At 36.2% G+C, this 19,853-nt stretch overlaps 1 protein-coding gene across 3 annotated transcripts in view; it reads left to right on the forward strand.

The window, feature by feature from the left end:
- LOC139690803 (glycogen debranching enzyme) overlaps window positions 1-19,853 on the forward strand; it is a 54,239-nt gene that overhangs the window by 18,345 nt on the left and 16,041 nt on the right. For all 3 annotated transcript variants that reach the window (XM_071588379.1, XM_071588380.1, XM_071588381.1), the window contains exons 9-17: window positions 2,710-2,922; window positions 4,131-4,337; window positions 5,625-5,754; window positions 7,128-7,251; window positions 9,346-9,611; window positions 11,049-11,204; window positions 12,205-12,410; window positions 14,917-15,126; window positions 17,433-17,659. In XM_071588379.1, coding sequence (XP_071444480.1) covers window positions 2,710-2,922; window positions 4,131-4,337; window positions 5,625-5,754; window positions 7,128-7,251; window positions 9,346-9,611; window positions 11,049-11,204; window positions 12,205-12,410; window positions 14,917-15,126; window positions 17,433-17,659 — 1,739 coding nt within the window. The remainder of the gene's footprint in view (window positions 1-2,709; window positions 2,923-4,130; window positions 4,338-5,624; window positions 5,755-7,127; window positions 7,252-9,345; window positions 9,612-11,048; window positions 11,205-12,204; window positions 12,411-14,916; window positions 15,127-17,432; window positions 17,660-19,853) is intronic.

The following is a 19,853-nucleotide window of genomic DNA, read 5'->3' on the forward strand; positions in this document are numbered from 1 at the left end:
AGATTCTTCACTTTAAATTATCTATTTTCTGTTGTAAGTGTAAATAGAAGTTTAAGATTCCTAGAAAAAAATTCCTGAAAGCTTAACAAGCTCCCATTATTATATTTGATATCTCAAAGTTTTAAGCCTGATAAAAAAGTTTTTCAGCAAGAGTTTTTAAAAGATTTATGAAGGCTAAGATAGTAAAGTGAGAAAGATGTCTTTATTTAAAGGAAAGATAATGACCTTCAAATAACTTTGAAATTTTCCACCTTGCCAGAAAAGATTGTTTGGTCTTCAATTTACCTTGAAACTGCCTACCATTCCAGAAATAATATTTATTCATCTCGCACATTTTTGTGAAGAACGAAATAAACTAAAATTACTAATGCATGAATGTACAAATAAATAACATAAAATATTGCACTAAAACATAATATCATCAAGATATTCACCAGCAGAGAATTACTATTTCCCCTAAGGGATTTTTTTTTTCAAGTTTTATTTCAAGAATATAATGCTACTAGCATCTTTTTTAGCAGAGAGAAAGTATTCTTCAAAAACCTATTCATAATGTCATCCCCCTTCCCCTTGAAACAAAGCAACTTTTGTTTTAAGCATTTTTCTAAAATATGTTCTTCCCAAGATATTAACTTGTTACAACTTATAAAAAAATCCCAGAATATCTCCTGTACTAATAGCAATGATATTGATTAATTATTTTGTGTGAATATTGTTTTTATTTTGAATGCTAAATTGATTTTTGTACTTTATTTAAGGGCACTTTCATTTATTTTTTCCTACCCCAAATAAGTTCATTTCCAGTTACAATATTTGCAAATGTCAGTTGAATGGAAGGCAGATATGTAATTGACAATGATGGATGGGAAAATTTATAAAGGTGGCCTCTAATGGCCATATTTTCAGGAATGCAATAGAAATCTTTCATGCATCTTTTAATTAAGGGAACGAATATATCTGTGGTATTTTCTTCATCATTCATTTAATACATTCTTCCAAAATTTGTAAAATAGCTAAATAACTACTAGTTGATAACCTGCAGTTCCCATACCTCATCAACTATGCTGAAAAATCAAGTGAAGGTAAATATGCACTTATGGTAATTCCATTGCTTTGATTTACATAAACTATTACACTCATTGTGAAAAATGTATAGACTTATAAACTGCAAAAAAAAGCCCTAGTGATCTAGATTCACATCCCTGATTAGTACAGTAATAGGTTTGATAGGCAATAGTCTTCTGATGTTATCTGTCAACACCTGCTACCCATTTTGTAGGTAATGTATCCACAGAAAGCATGGTCACCTTGAAGAACAGGGTTCACTGGCTTTAACAGATGGTGAATGGTCCATTTTGGATGGCCCTTCAGTAATGCCAGCCATTCATCATCCTTACGATGACCGTCTCACTACCCACCAAGCTAACAACTGCCCCTAGTCTTAGATAATTCAGGCAGAAAACTTCTACCTATGTAGCAAACACTTAGTCAATATTCTCTGAACATTTTTACAAGTAAATTAGGCACTAACTCCTTTTTTTAAATCTTTCAACCAAAAATAAGATTATTGGTCCGAAAATTGTATACAGTCACTTATTCAGATCCTACTGATTCAGGAAAATGTATTTAAGGACTCATCATGGTACAATTATATCATAAATTGTATGAGTAAATTATTTGAGTGCAAAGGAAAACCTTTTCCAATAGATAATAGATTTTGTGTCATTAACCACTAACATTGAAGTGAGAATGAAAGAAGCAAGAGTGGTTAGGATGGGAGGGAATGCCTCTTACTGGGACTAATGGATAATCTGCCCATTAGATAACCGGACATCTGATAATTGGTATTCTGTTATATACCATTAACCTTATTTGGAGCTAATGATGTATCATAATCAACTTTTTCCTTGAAGAGAATTAGAACTTGGAAAAGTTCAATGGAGAAGAAGAATTTATTACTTGGGGATGATTCCTTTGAGCATGCATTATATCAATTGATGAAGTGATGCAGTTCAAGAAAACATAGTTTAATTGAGTGATTCAGTCTTATTAAAACAATGGATGTACAATTCTCAATTGACTGCATAATGCATAGGTGTGTATATGTAGGTATAAAGTTTACCAACATAAATGTATGGAGAGCACAAAGGAAAGAAAAAATTAACAAAGAGAAGTAAATGAAACACTATGCTGCATGAACACTATGAATAAAAGTAATTACCTGTGTAGAATCATATAATTTGAAAAAAATAATCCAGTATAATTTATCAATTTACGTAAAACTGAGATTGATAAAACTCTGGAAACTGTAGAAGCCAGAGATTCTAAAATAATGGGTGTGTATTAGTACAAATGGGAAAAATTGAGCAAAAGTATAATATAGGCAATTAATTAAGTAAATACTGATAATTTGAATATATATACAGTACAAATATTGGTCCGTCATTTACAAGATACTTCTTAAATATATTTCCAGAGTATTCTTTTAAATACAGAACGTTTCCAAGATTTTTAAATTTATTTGGAATGTTGATGAAGGGAATGATTGCTCCAAAGTTTGAGCATCAGAATTGTCCTACTCATCTCGGTGTTTGCTGAATTTTCGCATAAAAATATGGATGGTATCATTATTTGATAGTCATCAAAGTGCCCACTCTTCTTGTTAGCATGCCATCTGCTTGTTACACCTGCTTCCTTGTTTGGTTGCAGGTCAGACTGCTTTGATGAGGAGAGTCGCCTAAGGCGCTGTACAGCTGCTTTCCGAGCAAGGTTGGAGGAGCTCAATCGGTGTGCATGGGACGAGGGAATGTCCCACATTTCTTCAGCTGTGGAGAATGTAATTGCCCATGTGCGCTACCACTTTGTGAGTGGAGATGGGCCCAGGCAAGCCTGCGTTTCAGAGAAAACACCTCTCGTACCCAGGTAAAAGCCTTCCCTGGCCAGGCACATGTGCCATTAACTAAACCCTTTGTATTCCTCATATAAGTTGAGCTCTCTTTGAATGAAAATTTGGATATCCCATTAACTTTGGAATTATGATGATTTCTTTAAATATGGAAATTTTTAAATTGATGGGAAACATTGTGGCAAAAAATAAATTACTTAAATCATTATTATTAGGGCTGACCAAATGTATAGTTTTCAAAATCCAATGGTGTTCTATTTACCAATATTCTGATTCTGTTTAAAAGTTTGATTCCTGAAATATCATTATCATTATTGTCTTGTGATGTGATCTGAAAGATGAAATATCAGAACTAATATTGTATCATGTATGGATATCACATGAAAAATTATTTTAATCAGATATTTATTGGTCTGTAGCTCTTTTCCTTTTCTTATCATGGCATGCCGAAAACCCCCTGATGTTCAAGGGAATGCCAACCTCCGTGACACAATTTTGGAAAAATTAATATTGATAATCACAAACTGATGTTGTAATGACTCATGAAATGATAGCTATGAGGGAACAGCCATTTATATAAACCAGAATATCAATTAAATCCACAGCTAAGGCTCCTGATTAAAGTGTATTCTGCATAATTACACACAGTAGTCACTATTATCTTTTCCAATATGTTACAGGCTGGTCCTTGACCTAAGCTGGAAACCAATCAAGTAGCTCCATTGCTAGGAGGTGGAAACACACTTCCAAGAGCGACAGCTCAAACTCGATGTTTCCACATGTTCCCTCTTTCAGATGTATTCAGTGGCAAAGACAAAACCACTTGATTGCATTCTTTATAACATTCCAGGGATATCTCATGAGGAAGCAATTCTGCAGCCTGTGTGGAGAGTTGCCTCCATGCTGACACCACATTCATGAAATCATAGGAAGGGTTTAGCTCTGGGTTGCCTTTCTTTTAAAGGCAAGGGCTTTATCATAGCAATTCACATTTGTCTTCATGGGCATGTGGGTTGTCTGAAAAACTTTCCCCTGCCAAGTGGGCATTAAAAATCTTAAGTTATGACTTTTTTGGGTTAAAAATGGTATGAACTAATAAGATTATCATGTTCCTTGCTCTCGTTTATAGATTTTTTCTACCCCAAATGCCCAAAACCACTGACTGTAACAAACGTGTCAACAAATCGACCTGAAATACATGATATACCAATGTGTTGCATTCCAGATATTTCAAAGAGCTCCCCATGGATCCATCAGTCATTACGACGATGCAGGATGAAGAGAGGCTCATGTACTCTGCACAGGCATCGCAGATCATGGCCCACAATGGCTGGGTCATGAATGACGACCCCCTTCGAAACTTTGCTGCTCCAGATTCAGATGTTTATCTGCGCCGTGAACTGATTGCATGGGGAGACAGTGTCAAATTAAGGTGAGCTCGACTTATTCATTATGCTAGAGTGCTTTCTTTTTATTTATGTTGCTTCTATAATTTTCTCTTATTCTACTCCTAGTTGCCATTTAAATATTTTTCTTTCATCACTCAGATCCTCTTATTAATAAGTCTTGAATGTTTCTGTTCATGCAAAGTATATAAGTACATAATCACAATCCGTTGGTGGACTGGTTAGCTAAAGCTTTGCTTACAATTTGTTAGTCAAACTAATTATAACACTAATATTTCATTTTCTTCTCATGCTGTCTCGTGTGGGGATATGATATTGCCAACACCTTCATATAACAAATATCTAAGGACAAGCTAAATCAGCTATGTCAAGGTTATAATAAAATGTTGTCTTTAACTGGAAGGAAACTGATGCTATTTTTTTGTGAATATTAAACCTGTGGTCTTATTTAACTTGCACCAGATATTAACGTATGTGAAATTTATGTGAATGATTTCTATTATAGTATGATTTTTGTATACCTGAATGAGTGACACTTGGCTAGTTGTGTAACAGTGGTGGAAAGGGCAAATCTCTGAGCGAGCACATATGCTAAGGTTTAAAGACCCCATCCTTGGCCTGTAATCCTGTTGAGTCCTTCACACAGGGGGTTTGAATTCTAATTGAGATCACAAATACCATCACTATTTTAACTGGTTGCTTAGCCCCTCATGGTAGAAGGTTGTTTTTGCAGTAATGCCCTTACTCAAGTTAGGTTGCCACTCCTGTGACTGTGTACTTCTGGTTAATCTGTACAGGTGCTATGCTTTCAGTGATCTGTACCTATAGAATTAGATATCCTTTTAATGTATCGTACACTGTCTCTGGCCGATGTTCTGTCTTTCAATTATTTAAATATAAAAGTACATACTACATGGCCAAGTAGTGTACATATTAGAGGGTAATGGAGAATTGGTTATCCACAATTATCTCAAATTTATGGGCAGGAATAATTAAAGAGAGATCATAGGATGGATATAGTGTATGAGATACTTAATAAATATCTCATGCTATAAACACTATGCAGTACATGGCAACCATATCCATTAAACATAAGTGCTGAAATAACACAATCACAGGGGTGGCACCCTAAGCATTTGACCCTTAGTGTACCTCATACATTTATTGCTGCAACAGTCTCTGCAGGAATGCTGGTCTTATGTCTAAAGCATTTGAAAATAAGTATTTTCATTTTCTATGATAAGGAGGAGACTACTTATTTTACTCACTCCTTACTTATTTTGACATTGATGGAAGTAATTGTGTCCTTTCAGGTATGGCGATAAACCTGAGGACTGTCCATATCTGTGGCAACACATGCGGGAATATGTTGAGCAAACTGCACGTATCTTCCATGGTGTCAGACTTGACAATTGCCACTCAACACCCATTCCAGTAGCTGAGGTTGGGGCAAAGTTTATATTTCTTTTACCCCCTCGATATCTTTTATAATGGCTCATAACATATCTTTGTTTAACTATTGATTGTAATCATTTAAACAAAACTTTTAAAAACTTCTCTGCCTTCATAAGGGTTAACTATGGACTTTTCCTGAGTAAAATTCCCAAAATCAAACTATTTATGCTCATTTTTCTAACATAGAACAGATAATATATGACTTTTTTGGAGACAGAAATGATATAAGCAACTTCAACTGCTTCATGTACCGGCCATTACCTTTATTGAATATTAACAAGTTTATGGTTTTTTTTAAATTGAAAGTTCTAATTTAGAATGCCTAAATTACATTTCACCAAATGGACCTGGTGACATTTATACTTAAGAGTTGCTTTTTTAGCACTGGTGAGAAGCTGATGATATAAATGATTCATTGTCATTATTTCTTGTCCAAACATTATAACATTGAATGGTACATATGTAAGTATAGCTTTCAGAATTTTAATAGTCTATGACAGCAAAGCTTTTATATATTCTTTTAATGTATCGCACACTGTCCCTGGCCTAGTTCATGCTTGTTCTATGACATCATATTCTTATTTTTCTTTTTATAAGTAATCACAATCATTGTGTTTTCACTTTGAATTTAGATTTTGTCAACATGACTAAGAAATATTGGTCTTTTCTATGTATCTATATACTTTTGACTTGTAGTTTTTGAAATGTGAGCAGAAATTCCTGCTCTGTCTTGCTTTCATAGATCCATTGACCAAATAAATCAGCATATTGTTTTTGGCTTTTTGAATTGAGCTCTGAAAACTTCCTGACCACTCTATTCATTTTTAAATTAAAAATAAATTTATTTATTAAATTATGTTCATTTGTCAAAGACAGCAAATATGGTTTCATATCCTCAGTCTTCAAGTATGAGTGCTTTTGTGGAATCTGGCAGAATGAGTTTCCTTAACTAATATAGTGTCAATTGCTAACATCTCTTTTGATATTTATCAACAGAGTGTCCTTAATATGTCCACAAGTCTCCATACGCAAGAGATCCTAATTCCTGACATTGTTTTCCTAAAAGAGTTTACCCTGTTCAAAATTATTCTCCCCTCCCCTCCTTATTTTATTAAGTGTCCCCCTCCCCTAATTCCTTATTTTATTAAGTGTCATGACAACACTTCTTTAACTGGTAATTATAAATTTATATGTAATTAAACTTCTAGCTACTTCACAATGAACTTCTAATTTGTGATGGTGAGTTGTGGGAATTCTGGGAATATGAGGACATTAAAAAAGAGCAGATTTTCTGTAATGAAGCTGAAATATTCTTTTTTGGATATATGGTCACTGGATGCTTATTTCTCATTATCCTCCAGTACCTACTTGATGCTGCAAGGAGAATAAGACCAGACCTCTACGTTGTGGCAGAGTTATTCACCAACTCAGACCAAAAGGACAATATTTTTGTGAACAGGCTCGGCATCACCTCTCTTATTCGAGGTAGGTATTTTCTTTTAGTAAAGATTTTTTTTGTATTGACCACAGAGCTGGCAAAATAATGAAGTGAGCAGTAAAATTACCAAATGGAGGCATTAAAATACTCATTCACCTGGGATCAAGTCATGACTGATACGTTGCAATTGTATGTTTTCAATATTTGGCCCTGGCATTTTAGCCTTTTCTAATGTGTCAGATTATTGGTTATATTTTAATTAAATCATGGATATGGATGCAATTTAAATGACCATAGAAGCAAATATTCTACCTGAATTATTTTGTCAATCTTAAAGGAGTTTTAATATGTATGTAGGGTGAAATTTTTATTTTTTGTTTCTTCCTTCTAAAGTCTTGATAAAAGCAATTCCTTATTTATATCCATAAATTATAAACTTAAGGCAACGACAAATGTACATTATGTCATCTTTATCAATGAGATACCAAATATTTGACCTTTATTTCATAACGGCTTTGTTTATATTTGCCTTCAGCTATTAGAACACATTGGTGAACCACAAAGAAATAGGAAATGAACTGTGCAAAGCACCCTTCAAATGAGACCTATATCTAGAATTAATAATGATGGAAGCAAACATTCAGTTTAAGATGTTAATTGCTCCTATGGTAGAGCTACTACATCATCTAAAACTGTGAAGAAGGAGAATGACTTTTAGAAAGTGAGCTGCCAATTATCTACCCTAAATGTACTTTTGTAAATATATGTTTTGGTCTTTTACCAGTGCCTATTGCCAATACTATGTCTTGTGTCAAAGGTCTTGTACACCATGATTGACAGTGATTACAATCATGACGATATAGAGCGAAGGAAGGGAAATGGGAAAAGATGGATACAGGCTTTGGAGGCCAGGCCAAGGTGCAAGAGAATTATAAGGACTTAAGGTCAGCAGGTGTAAAGAGAGTGACAAGAGAAAATATAGAATTAATATACCTATTTAATGCAAATTGTGACTGCAACTGAGGATTCCTGTTCTTATTGTTTGTGGATATTTTGCCCTTTCAGTAGCCATTTTAAGTGAACCATATGAAAAGATTGAAACTGTAATAGAAATATGAATGCATACTTAAAATGGTTTTAGTTCTAAGTCCTAGAGAATAAAGCACAAGAATGAATTGGTACCTTTTTGATTATGATGCATATATCAACAAGGTTCATTTGATATTGGTTCAGTATTCAGTTTTAAAACCCAGGTTTTAGTTCTGTATGCACAGATCTCAACCTGAAGGTTGGTTTTGAGAGGCAGATGTAAATATCCTGTGAAATTATCCCTATGTCATGTAAAAATTACACCATCTGGGTAGATGTGCTGGTTTCTTTTGCTGTGCTATCATTCAGTTTCCACTGAGCTTGTAGTTAGAAAATTCCACTGCTTGGGCTTGAGATGGGATGGTCCATAGGCTTCATCTAGATTTAGATTCCCAAGACTCTGCAGGTAGTAGCCAATGCTCTACTCTTGAGGAATACATTTAAAATAAGGTAAAACAAGCATGATAGTGTATCAGAGCAGGGATTTCTGGAAATTACATATATCTGGCTGCCCATAAGTACCCTAACATATGCCTCATTCAAAATTTTGTTTATATTTTGTTTGGAAATCCAGTTGCATTTTGGCCAAGTAATCCAGTCCATTCCTTTGGGCAGAGTGAAAAAAATGCCACTCATAAATTGAACATTCCTGAGCCATTGAGAAAATGGCTACTTGTGTACTAGACGACAGGTACATTCATTAAATGAAGAACACAATTTATATTTCGACTGTTCTTTTAATAAACATGAACTTCCACAAAGTTGAGCCTGAAAGAAATTAATGCAAGACTGGGTACATCGGTTGTACAAGTGAAATATTAGGGATAATGACATTATAATGTATTTGCATGAGAGTTATATTAGATTCCCATGGGACTAATATATTTAAATATTTTAGGACTGACTGGTGTATTTTATGATTTACATTAATTTATTCATGATCACACTTTAGGTGTCTCTGTTTTTAATTTGGTATTACAATTCAGACCCCCCCTGCATTAATAGAAAATCATTCTGTTGTGATGGTCACCTTTCATTCCTCTCCCCCTTAGAGGCGATGTCTGCATGGGATCCCCACGAGCTTGGCCGGCTTGTCTATCGATATGGTGGTGAGCCAGTTGGAGCCTTCTCACTCTCGATGACCCGACCATTGATGCCAGCCATTGCTCATGCCCTCTTCCTTGATGTCACCCATGACAACCCCAGCCCTGTGGAGATGCGATCACCCTATGACCTCCTACCTTCAGCTGCACTTGTTGCATCAGCTTCATGTGCCTCTGGTTCCAATCGTGGTTATGATGAAATTGTTCCTCACCATGTGAGTTGGGGTGGTATGCTAATCAGCTGTTGAGACTACTCAAGGGATGACTAGTGAGCACAGAGAGTTGAACCTACTGCCAGAATGCTAATTTCTTAGCGTTAAATCTATGGAAAAGGATCAATTAATGATCTCTACATACATTTATGATATGTGTGCAGGCAGTTTCTAATCACCAATTACAGGTGGTCCTAAAGACAAAATATGTACTTGAGAATGTATTTAAGTAGGGCTTGTGAATATGAAACTAGGATAACTAATGAGCAGTGTCTATGTGCTCCTATGGTGGTAATAATAATTATAACAATATTATAAAAGCTCATATATGGCAGTGAAAGCAAAAAATAGTTATATATTTTGTGCAATTTGCAATTGTTTTAAATTCACTAATAAAGAGGGTACAAGTATTGATAATTTATTGGCCCATGAGGTTTTTTATAACCAAACATAAAGCAAATCAAAATAATTAACACATATAACAGTAATATACTATCACATTCATTGTGATATGGTAGATTAAAGAGGATAATATATGTAAATTTCAATACATTAATGCATTATAACAATGGTCATCTTACAAATGATGGTAAAAACAAGATCACCAATATAATTATGATAGAAATTAATGATATTTTCCTAATGATAGTTCCCTTAGAACCTTAACTTACGATTTAAGTCATAATAATCAAAGTGAATATTTGGTAATAATGGGAAAGCTTTTTATGTTTGCATTATTAACTACCACAACATAGGTGCGTAAATTACATTATATGGTTAAAGCATAAGTGGCATCAGTAAAATTACAAGTCTTAAAGTAGTATCATTCCTTGTTTGAAATTAGTGGATTTAGTAAGGACGTTTTCTTCAAGTACAGTTTGGCTCATCTCATATGCATTTAGGTCTTTGTATTCATTTACATAGTTAGGTTTGAGTACAAAGGATGCTTAAGCTTCAGCCAGTAATCCATGCCTAACCATCTTCTCACCCCAATTATTTTGACATCTACCCTTATACCTCCAAACATCTGTCATTCAGAATGTTTTTTTAGAGTAAATAATTGATAATGAATGCTTCATTATACATATATGTATTTACAATCTAGAGCTACAATTCAATTAACTTAAATAATAGTAATCAAAGTTTTTTTCCACATTCAAAGAGTTTGTAATTTTCCGCAGACTTTTGTGTTAAACAAAGTCTCACAAAGACAAAGTCTGTGGAAAATTACTGACTCTTTTGATATGGATGTCGAACAATTCCACTAAGTGAAGCCTGAAAGTGTGAAGTATGTAAAGTTATTTTACCCATTTTATTATTAATCTGGGCCTGTTACCTTTTATAAAATAAAGGGTGCAAATTTTAGTGAATCGGTTAAAATGTGATCCATGCTAAAATATTGCCACTGGAATACTTATGTATGACATCACTTACTTTCAGATCCACGTGGTAAATGAAGCACGGCAGTATTCTGAGTGGTTTGATGGTGTGCAGATAACAAGTTCCCAGTTTGTTAATATTCACTCTGGGATAATTGTGGCTAAGAGAGCTCTCAATAAGCTTCATTTTGAACTTGGAAAATCAGGATTTAATCAGGTAAAGTAGTTTTTATGAAATCTTGTAAATTTTAAATAAACATAATTGCCATGAGTTTATATATGTGAGTGTGAAATCATTAAAAATTATCTTAGAGCATGTGAACATCATAAGAGCATCTAAAATCAAGTTCATACATTTACTCGGAAATAGAGTTCATATTTGGTGTCATCTCGCATTAAAGTTAATAAAATTTATTTGCTATTCAGTAGTAATGAATTATAAATGATGAAAACAGTCAGGAGTTTGTATATTGAGCCAGAAAAATAGAGCTCTGCTGCTGTCTGTGAAAGTTGCTAATTCGCAAGAGAGGAAGATGAGCATTAAAGAGATTCATTTTACCTGTGGCTCAATTGACATTTGACAAACCAAATGTCCAATTAAAATAAGGTTGAGGGGGCACAAAAGAGCACTTGAAGCAAGGTATTACAGGTGTAGGTGACTTCAGCCACCACAGAGCATATCTTGTAAAATCCAGGCATCAAGATGCTCGTTGATGAGGCTAAAATTTTGGCAAAAATTGGGTTATACTGAAATTATCCTTGTTTAACTTAGGAAGTAATCAATGAAAACAACCTTTAATCTATTTTTTAAGGAAAAGGCTCATCATCTCAGTTCTGTGTGAAGATGACATCTAACCACCAGCGAGAAATAAAATGACACTTTTTTAATATCTATTTAAATATGGCCAAAAAAGGTCACCATCTGTAACATATACAAGAGTGACAAATACAAACCCTTCAGTCAGCTGTTCTCAGTTGGCAAAATGAAATCTCGAGTTTTTGCAAATATGTATATGCTCAATGCATTGTAGGAAATCTGTTAAACAATATTCACCAAAAAAGTAATTTATCTGACATTGAGCTAACTAACTGCTATGAAAATCCCAATGAGAGGTTCCTCATGTAGAAGTGATTGATTCCTGTGTGCTTAATGGAATAAAAGTCAAATGGCACCTTTCTGACTAGCATGGGCCGCGCTCTCACATTCTCCTCCACAGGTTTATGTGGATCAAGTGGATCCAGATGTGGTAGCTGTGACACGGCACTGTCCCAGAACGCATCGCTCTGTGGTCCTCATTGCACACAGTGCCTTCTCAAAGGATGCCACTTGCATGAGGGATGCCTCGCGCCTCGCTCCACTCAGGGTCGAGGGCACAGTGGACAGAGTCATACTCGAAGCGGCCGTAGTGCACAAGTCAAGCAAGTGAGTGCTTTATTCTGGAGTTTTTTAAGAGTCACTTTCATAATTTCACATCTACTGCTCATTGCAATTCATGATTACTTCTTGGTGGTAATTATTGCATTTCACAAATACTTGGCCTGTTTAAATGTTGATAAACTTTCCCCAGAGGAATAAAAGAGAGCCATATATCCCTGATACTGGAATAGAGGTAAACAAAAAAAGTGTTCCTGGTTCTAAATATTTATATGCTAAACACATGAGTACAGAAACCAGGGAGGGTCACAGAGAACATTATTCTCTCCTGTGGTGTGTCAGGATGAGGCATGGGGGAGCAAAATTGGGAATGGCTCACACGAAAAGGCAGATTTTGGCAAAAAGATAATACAAGTTTTGTAGCCAAATGCATTACTTAGAATTTCTTATGGTAATACAGCTACCAGTGACCCTGAAAATATTTTTCCTCTTTAGCTCACTAGGGTACCAACATTTCCAAGTCTCCAAAAAATAATGCATATTTTGCAGAAAATGGCAAAAGTAATCTGACTGCATTTTTTCCCTCTGATGACTCCTTTCTTGGCATGAGAATCCTTGGGAACTTGATGGAACTTCACTAGTCATTTAGGTTTCGGGGTATTGCTGAATTTCATGTGGAATCCATGCCCCAGTGAAGACTTTGAGACTGGGGATATCCTTGTGTTAGCATGTGGCTACAATAACCACTAGATTAATCCATTAACCACTACATTAAGACATTACTTCATGCAGATACGAAAATTCCCCTCTTGTAAATGTAAAACCAATTGGGTAACTTGTTTTCAACTTCATCCCTTACCCCTGGACATGCCAATAGTTTAGAAAGGTTTTTGTTATGAAATTTTGATTCTTTAAATTATGCCCTCAGTTCACACTCAGGATACATGTATAAAAAAGTGAAAAGTATGAATATTTTGCCAATAAGGAATCATACTTATGAAAACTTATCAAAAATATTTTTTCTTAAACTAAATAGTTAATTGATTTTAATGCATTTCCAAATTTTTATAAACTGCAAGCTGCTGTTGCAGTTTTTGCTAAGGCATACAAATGTTTATTGAACATGGATCTTCAGCATACATTCAAGAATTTTGGATCCAATAATGTATGGTTGCTTGAGAGCTTCATTTGGTGTAATTAGAGCTCAAGAGTAGTCCTGGGAATAAATGTTTTGGATGTTTTTAAGAAGCCCTAAACCTCTTAAAAAAAGAGTGCTTCATCTGCTTGTGTGCATGATTAGTTAGATGCAATAGTTTGTAACAACGTGTTTTGAAGGAACTAAATTGTTAGTTATAAAATTAATTTACTAAGTAAAGGCAGAGTATTGTTTAGACTTCAATATGTAGGATAGTGGTGCCAGCCATGTGTATTCAAAACTTTGTTTTTTAATCAAGAGGATTTGGGTGAAGGTTAGAAGATTTTGAGATGTTGGCACAGGGAAAAAATTGACAAAATAAGTTGAACAGTTAAGAGGACTTAATATTTAGATTTGATGGGAGAATAGTGGAAATTGATGGATGAATTTGAAAAAGTAAGTTGTGGGGATACTCAGATGGTGGGTGGGATACTGAAGGCCATTATAGAAGGCAGAATATTACGAGGGTCATCCGGAAAGTAGTACCCGTTCATGCCGCATGAAGTGCTGACAACGCGAGTAGCCGCTGGACGAGGTCAGATAGCTTCAGTGGCTTGTCTGCCTTCTCTGAGCCAAGTTGCGTGACGCTAGCATTGCCTGTGTTGTTTCTGTGATTGTTTACAATGTTTAAAAAAATTGAGAACGCCGCCAGTTGTGAAGTGAGGGCAGTGATTAAATTCCTCAATGCAAGAAACGTTCGCCCATGTGATATTCATCGCCAATTAAAGGAGGTGTATGGAGACAATGTAATGGACGAGCCGTCTGTTCGGCGGTGGTGTCGCAACTTCAACATGGGGAGGGGGAACACACACGACGATGAGCGTTCGGGGAGACCGTCTGTCATTACAGACCAACTGGTGAGCTCAGTTGACGAATTCGTGAGGAACGATCGGCGCGTCACAATTGATGACATCTGTGAGCATTTTCCCAATGTTTCTCGAACAATTGTTCATGAAATTGTTAAACACCATCTGCATTATGCAAAAATTTGTGCAAGATGGGTCCCTCGCGTATCTCAATGAGCTGGCGGCGAAGGACTATGCAGCAGGAATACAGAAACTTGTCACACGTTATGACAAATGCCTTAATTTGCTTGGAGATTATGTTGAGAAGTAGTTTAAAGTATCCTCTTTCAAATAAAATTTTTTATGTTTGTTAATATTTACTTTTGTGTCTTTATTTCACGAACGGGTACTACTTTCCGGATGACCCTCGTAGGTAAGTGGGTAAGAGAGAGGAAGATAAAAAGGTTTTTAAACACTCATTTATTTGAATATTGCTAGTCTTCGGCCAGCACCCTATTGTGGTGAAGAAGACTGTGAACTTTGTAAATGACCTGTTCTCATTTCTTTTTTTCAGATCAGGAGGCTCAAGATTCCAACACTACGAGGCCTTTAAGAAAGACCCGTCATGGATAGGTGGTCTGTGTGACTATGAGGTAGATATTCAGGAGGACATCCCACTCCGTGAATCCAAGTTCCTCAAGGAGCGTGAAGGTGTGCGTGAGGGTGGGATGACGACTGTGGACTTCACCCAACACTTCCAGCCAGGCTCTGTGGTTGCCATCAGGTTGGTGTGATGTTTATGCAATGCTGGGAGAATGTTCGTGGATTCAAGCATTGAAGTTCTTTAAATAATAGTCAAGTTCCAAAAATTTAGAATGTGGATCCTGGACTTGAATCTCTCTACTGCCAATTAAACTTCCAAGGCTTCTAATACTACATGGGCCCTTCAATAAGTTCTTGGATTATCTAAGTGATGGCACTTGTGGTATCGGAAAATTCAGTCGGCCTCATCTCTCACTAGACTGATGTTTAAGTTCCAGCAGCATCATTTTTGTAGTCCATTGAAGCAACAAATTTATGCTTATTTAGAAAAATGGAAAAAAATGAGTTTCATTAAGTGATTAAACACTTCTATTCAAAAGAATTAGCACTGAAATAGATCAAAACCAAGTTGGACGAAGTTCATTGTACATCTGCTCCTATGGTTGCGACTGTTTATAATTGGGTTTAAATGTGTCTGTACATCCACAAATAATAATTTTCAGGACATCCAGTTGAAGTGACTTCCTCCAAAATGATTGATTAAATTCATGATATGGTTTTTAGTGATTGGCAATTCAAAGTTTGCAGAATAGTTGAAACAAAAGGTATATTGTTTTCAATTTTGCCAAAAAATTGGGTGTGAAAAAAATCTCAGCAAGATGGGTACCACATTTGTCCTCAATGGAAAATAAATGCAATTATTTAGTCAATTTGGAAGCTGGCTTGGCACTTTTCTGTCCCAATTCTGATGAGTTTTTGCATTGATACATAACTGTTGATGAGACATGGATAAATATATAACTGCGTGCCAGAGACAAAGAAATAGTCAAAACGGTGGGTTTCTTCAGGCGATCTGGCTCCAAAGAAGGTGAAGGTGATTAAAACAGCTTACAGGGTTATGGCTACAGTTTTTTGGGATTATCTAAATTGATTCTCAAAAAATTCCATCTAGGCAATGCACGGGTTCATGCCTGTGAAGTTCTGATGGTGAAAATAATGGAATTAAAGTTTGAATCATTGCAGCATTCACTGTATTCAACACATTTGATCCCCAGTGACAAATTCAAAGAAACTGCAGGAAATGTGGTGACAGTGACTTTTAATGGAGTTATCTGCTAATGTGCATTAAAATGCAACAATTTTCAAAGTGTAAAAATCATTTGCCTTGACTGGGATTCAAACCCAGATCCCTCAATGTCTGGCTGAGTGCTTTATCCAGATAAACTACCAAGGTGTTCTCTTACACTGCGAAAGTGCATTAGTGAATGACTCAATTAAAAGTTACTCTTGCGGAGCTCCTGCGGTTTCTTTAATTTTGTCAAAGGTAGTGATTAAAGTTTGGCTTTAATCTTGTGGACTCTGGCACAATAGGCATAATTACAGATACCTGTGATGCTGCATGTATGGTATTTTGTCCCAGCATCTTGCTCCTTTGATGCCCCCAAAATTTCTGAGTGTAAGAGGATACCTTAGTTGCTTAACTGGCTAAAGCACTCGGCCGGACATCAAGGGCTTCGGGTTTGAATCTCCAGTGACTTTTTTTCATTTCCAAACTTGAAAAAATGCCTGAGTGGAAAACAATTTACGTTGACCAAGGTCATCGACAATACAGATGCCTATTTTGAGGACCTTCCGAATTCCCACTTTATGGATGGCTTAAAACAGGTGGAGATATTGTGGTAAAAGTGCGTCAAGATAAAAGGAGATTATAATAAAAATAATTTTAAAATCTACCCAAAATAACTTGTTTTTCTATTTTTCTAAGGACTTATTGCAAGACCAATGTACCTTCCTTGTACAAATGCTATGGCTACCAAGTACCCATAGCATTTGTGAATAACTTTCAATAAGTTCTGACTATATTTGGTGAATAATATGTATAAGATGAATCTTGCAGCCCCAAATCTCATTCATCGGAGAGTATATCTTTATGTTGAATCTCAATGCATATATTTGTATTCCTCTCAATTGGTATACACATGTACATGCATAGTACCAGTAATTGTACATATATATGAGGTTTTCTTTAACCAGGAAACGCAAATGTATTTTCCTCTAAATAATTTGATATTAAAGTGTTTAATGTGTAAGTTATCATTTATTGGAATAGTAAAATAAAATTCCTTGAATTTTTCCAAAATGCAAATATTGAATAGGGACTTTTAAAATTCCACTATTCCTCCCCAATCTGAAAGAGATCTTGTCAGTTTTGCATTTGCAATAATATTTCTGATTTAAGATTGAATGCATGCACAATTAAATCATGTAGAACTCAGCTTTTCTGACTCATCTGTCATTATTTGTACTCATGTTTTCTCTCCATCACAGAGTGTCCTTATACCAGAAGGTGCAGGACTCGCTTGCCAAGCTGAGCAGTCTGATGAATGTGAGTGGGGAGGGTGCGAAAGTACTGACGGCAGTCGTGAGTAGGATGAAGCTGGTTGATTTGAACCGTGCATTGTACCACTGTGATCAAGAGGAGAGGGATGAAGGGTGGGGAGGTGGAGCTTACGACATTCCCAACTTTGGCCCCATGGTTTACTGTGGATTGCAAGGTAAAGAGAGAGCTGCATTCTTGGAAAAGACTTGTTCATGCTTCAATGCACTTATTCACTCCAATGCAGATACATACCATGAATATTAGATTTTCTGATCCCTCTAATTGAGCCTCTTATGGTTGATTAAACTAAGAGAGTAATTATTTAAATGAAGAGGTGTGTAATGCAATTGTAAGCATCTTTGAAAATTTACCATGGTTATATACCGCTATTACCTGGAAATAGTAAATGTATACAGGGTCGCACCCAAAAGTGGTAGGACTGATTTTTTTACAAGAATTTTATTGACGATATACTTACATCGACTTAATAATCTTCAAAGTATGCTCCTTGAGCTGCTACACACTTAGTATAACGTTGCTCCCATTCCCCGTACGCCCGCTGGAAATTTTCTTTGGGGATGCTGTTGATGACCCTCGTCGAAGCCTCTTGAACGGCCTTCATCGAATCAAAACGTCGTCCCTTGAGCTGTCTTTTCATCAGGGGGAAGAATAAGAAGTCCCGTGGTGCCAGATCGGGAGAATAGGGCGGGTGCGGCAACGTGGCAACGCCGTATTTGGCCAGGAGCTGTCTGACGACGAGTGCGCCATGCCAGAATTTTCGGCACCATCTTGGCACACACCTTGCGCATGGCCAAATCCTGTGAAATAATGCGTTGGACATTGGATACAGACAGACCCAACTGGTCTGCAATTTCTTCACTGGTTAAGCGTCGGTCTGTGTTCAGCAGTGTCCTCACTTTGTCCACATTCGTGTCGGTTCTTGCCGTCGACGGCCATCCGGAGCGATGGTCGTCTTCAACGAGCTCCCTACCCTCTTGTGCCACTCAAATACTGTGGAACGGCTTAAGGTAGTGTCCCCATAAGCCTGCTTGATCATATCGAGGGTCTCAGTTGCCGTCTTCCCGAGTTTCGCACAAAACTTCACGGAATAACGTTGCTCTAAATTCAGATTCATTTTGTTTTTCGATGCGGACAAAAAACTTGCTTCACTAAAAACGGTGTCCTCACTCAACGACGGCCCGCAGGCGACTGAGGTTGGTGTCGGTCTGTTGCTAAGAGCCCCATCCACCTTACCCTTCCAGGCAAACCTCCCTCCACCGCTCCGTTCGCACCAGAGAAAATCAGTCCTACCACTTTTGGGTGCGACCCTGTATCTTTTCTTCACAAAAGTGAATCTGCATCACTATGGATGTACCATGGAATATACACTTTCTATACATGGTATTTTGTTGTGAATTGCTCTTCATAATAAATTATTATAATAACATTTATTCTTTTGAGATGATTAGGATTCAATATGACTAAGATCATGAAATGGACATAATATAGGGCTCGTCCATATATGTATGAGAAGTCATAAACTACTTCTATTTACAGCAGGTACTACTACTTAGTTTTTAAATATTATTTCTCAGAGTTGAACATCTCTTTTTGCTAATATTACCTAAAGTTTCCCTTAAAACTATCAACTTTTTCTTTCAGTGATAGAGGAAAATTATTAAATGAGTTAATGCCCATTTCCTTGGATCCACCTTTTAAAATCCTTCTTGTAATTTTGCAGTTCTTACATTGTAATGTATATCACAAATACTTTTTGAGTTATGGCCATGAACAGCTCTGACCTACAAGAACTGACTACTTAGGTAAAATAGTAGGTTGTGTTAATTAGCCATAATTATTTTTAAATTAAAAATCAACCTTCAAGTAAATGAGTGGATTTGCTTTGATTTGAGTAGTTGTAGTAGCAGTAGAGTTAGAGGAAGTGACCAACAACTGAGATCATTTGCACCATTAGGGATGGATAGGAAAGGAGGAAGGGTGGAGTGTTGGCATTAGGCTACTCTTAATGAAAGGCACCGACGGATCTGCAGCTATATGTCCCATCCGACAGACAATTTTCTTGCTCAAAGTGCTCTTCACAAAGCACCTCAAGTAGGGATGGGGATACCAGATTTAATTTGAGCCATAACACTGATTTCATTGTAGTATTGTATGCCAATGGTTATTGAGTGGCATGAATTGCAGCCTCCCTCCTTATAATATACCAGTCACCCTAATTACTTATAAAAAACATGGCTAAATCAGAGGGCATTGGTGACATGCTCATTTCACTGGTGATATCTTTTGAAAGATACTAGCTATCATCACCTCTAATGAATTTTGCTGCCTTAGGAATCATATGATTAAAG

This window comes from Hetaerina americana, unplaced genomic scaffold, assembly GCF_022747635.1.
Source record: "Hetaerina americana unplaced genomic scaffold, ioHetAmer1.1.p SCAF_3, whole genome shotgun sequence".
Taxonomy (NCBI): domain Eukaryota; kingdom Metazoa; phylum Arthropoda; class Insecta; order Odonata; family Calopterygidae; genus Hetaerina; species Hetaerina americana.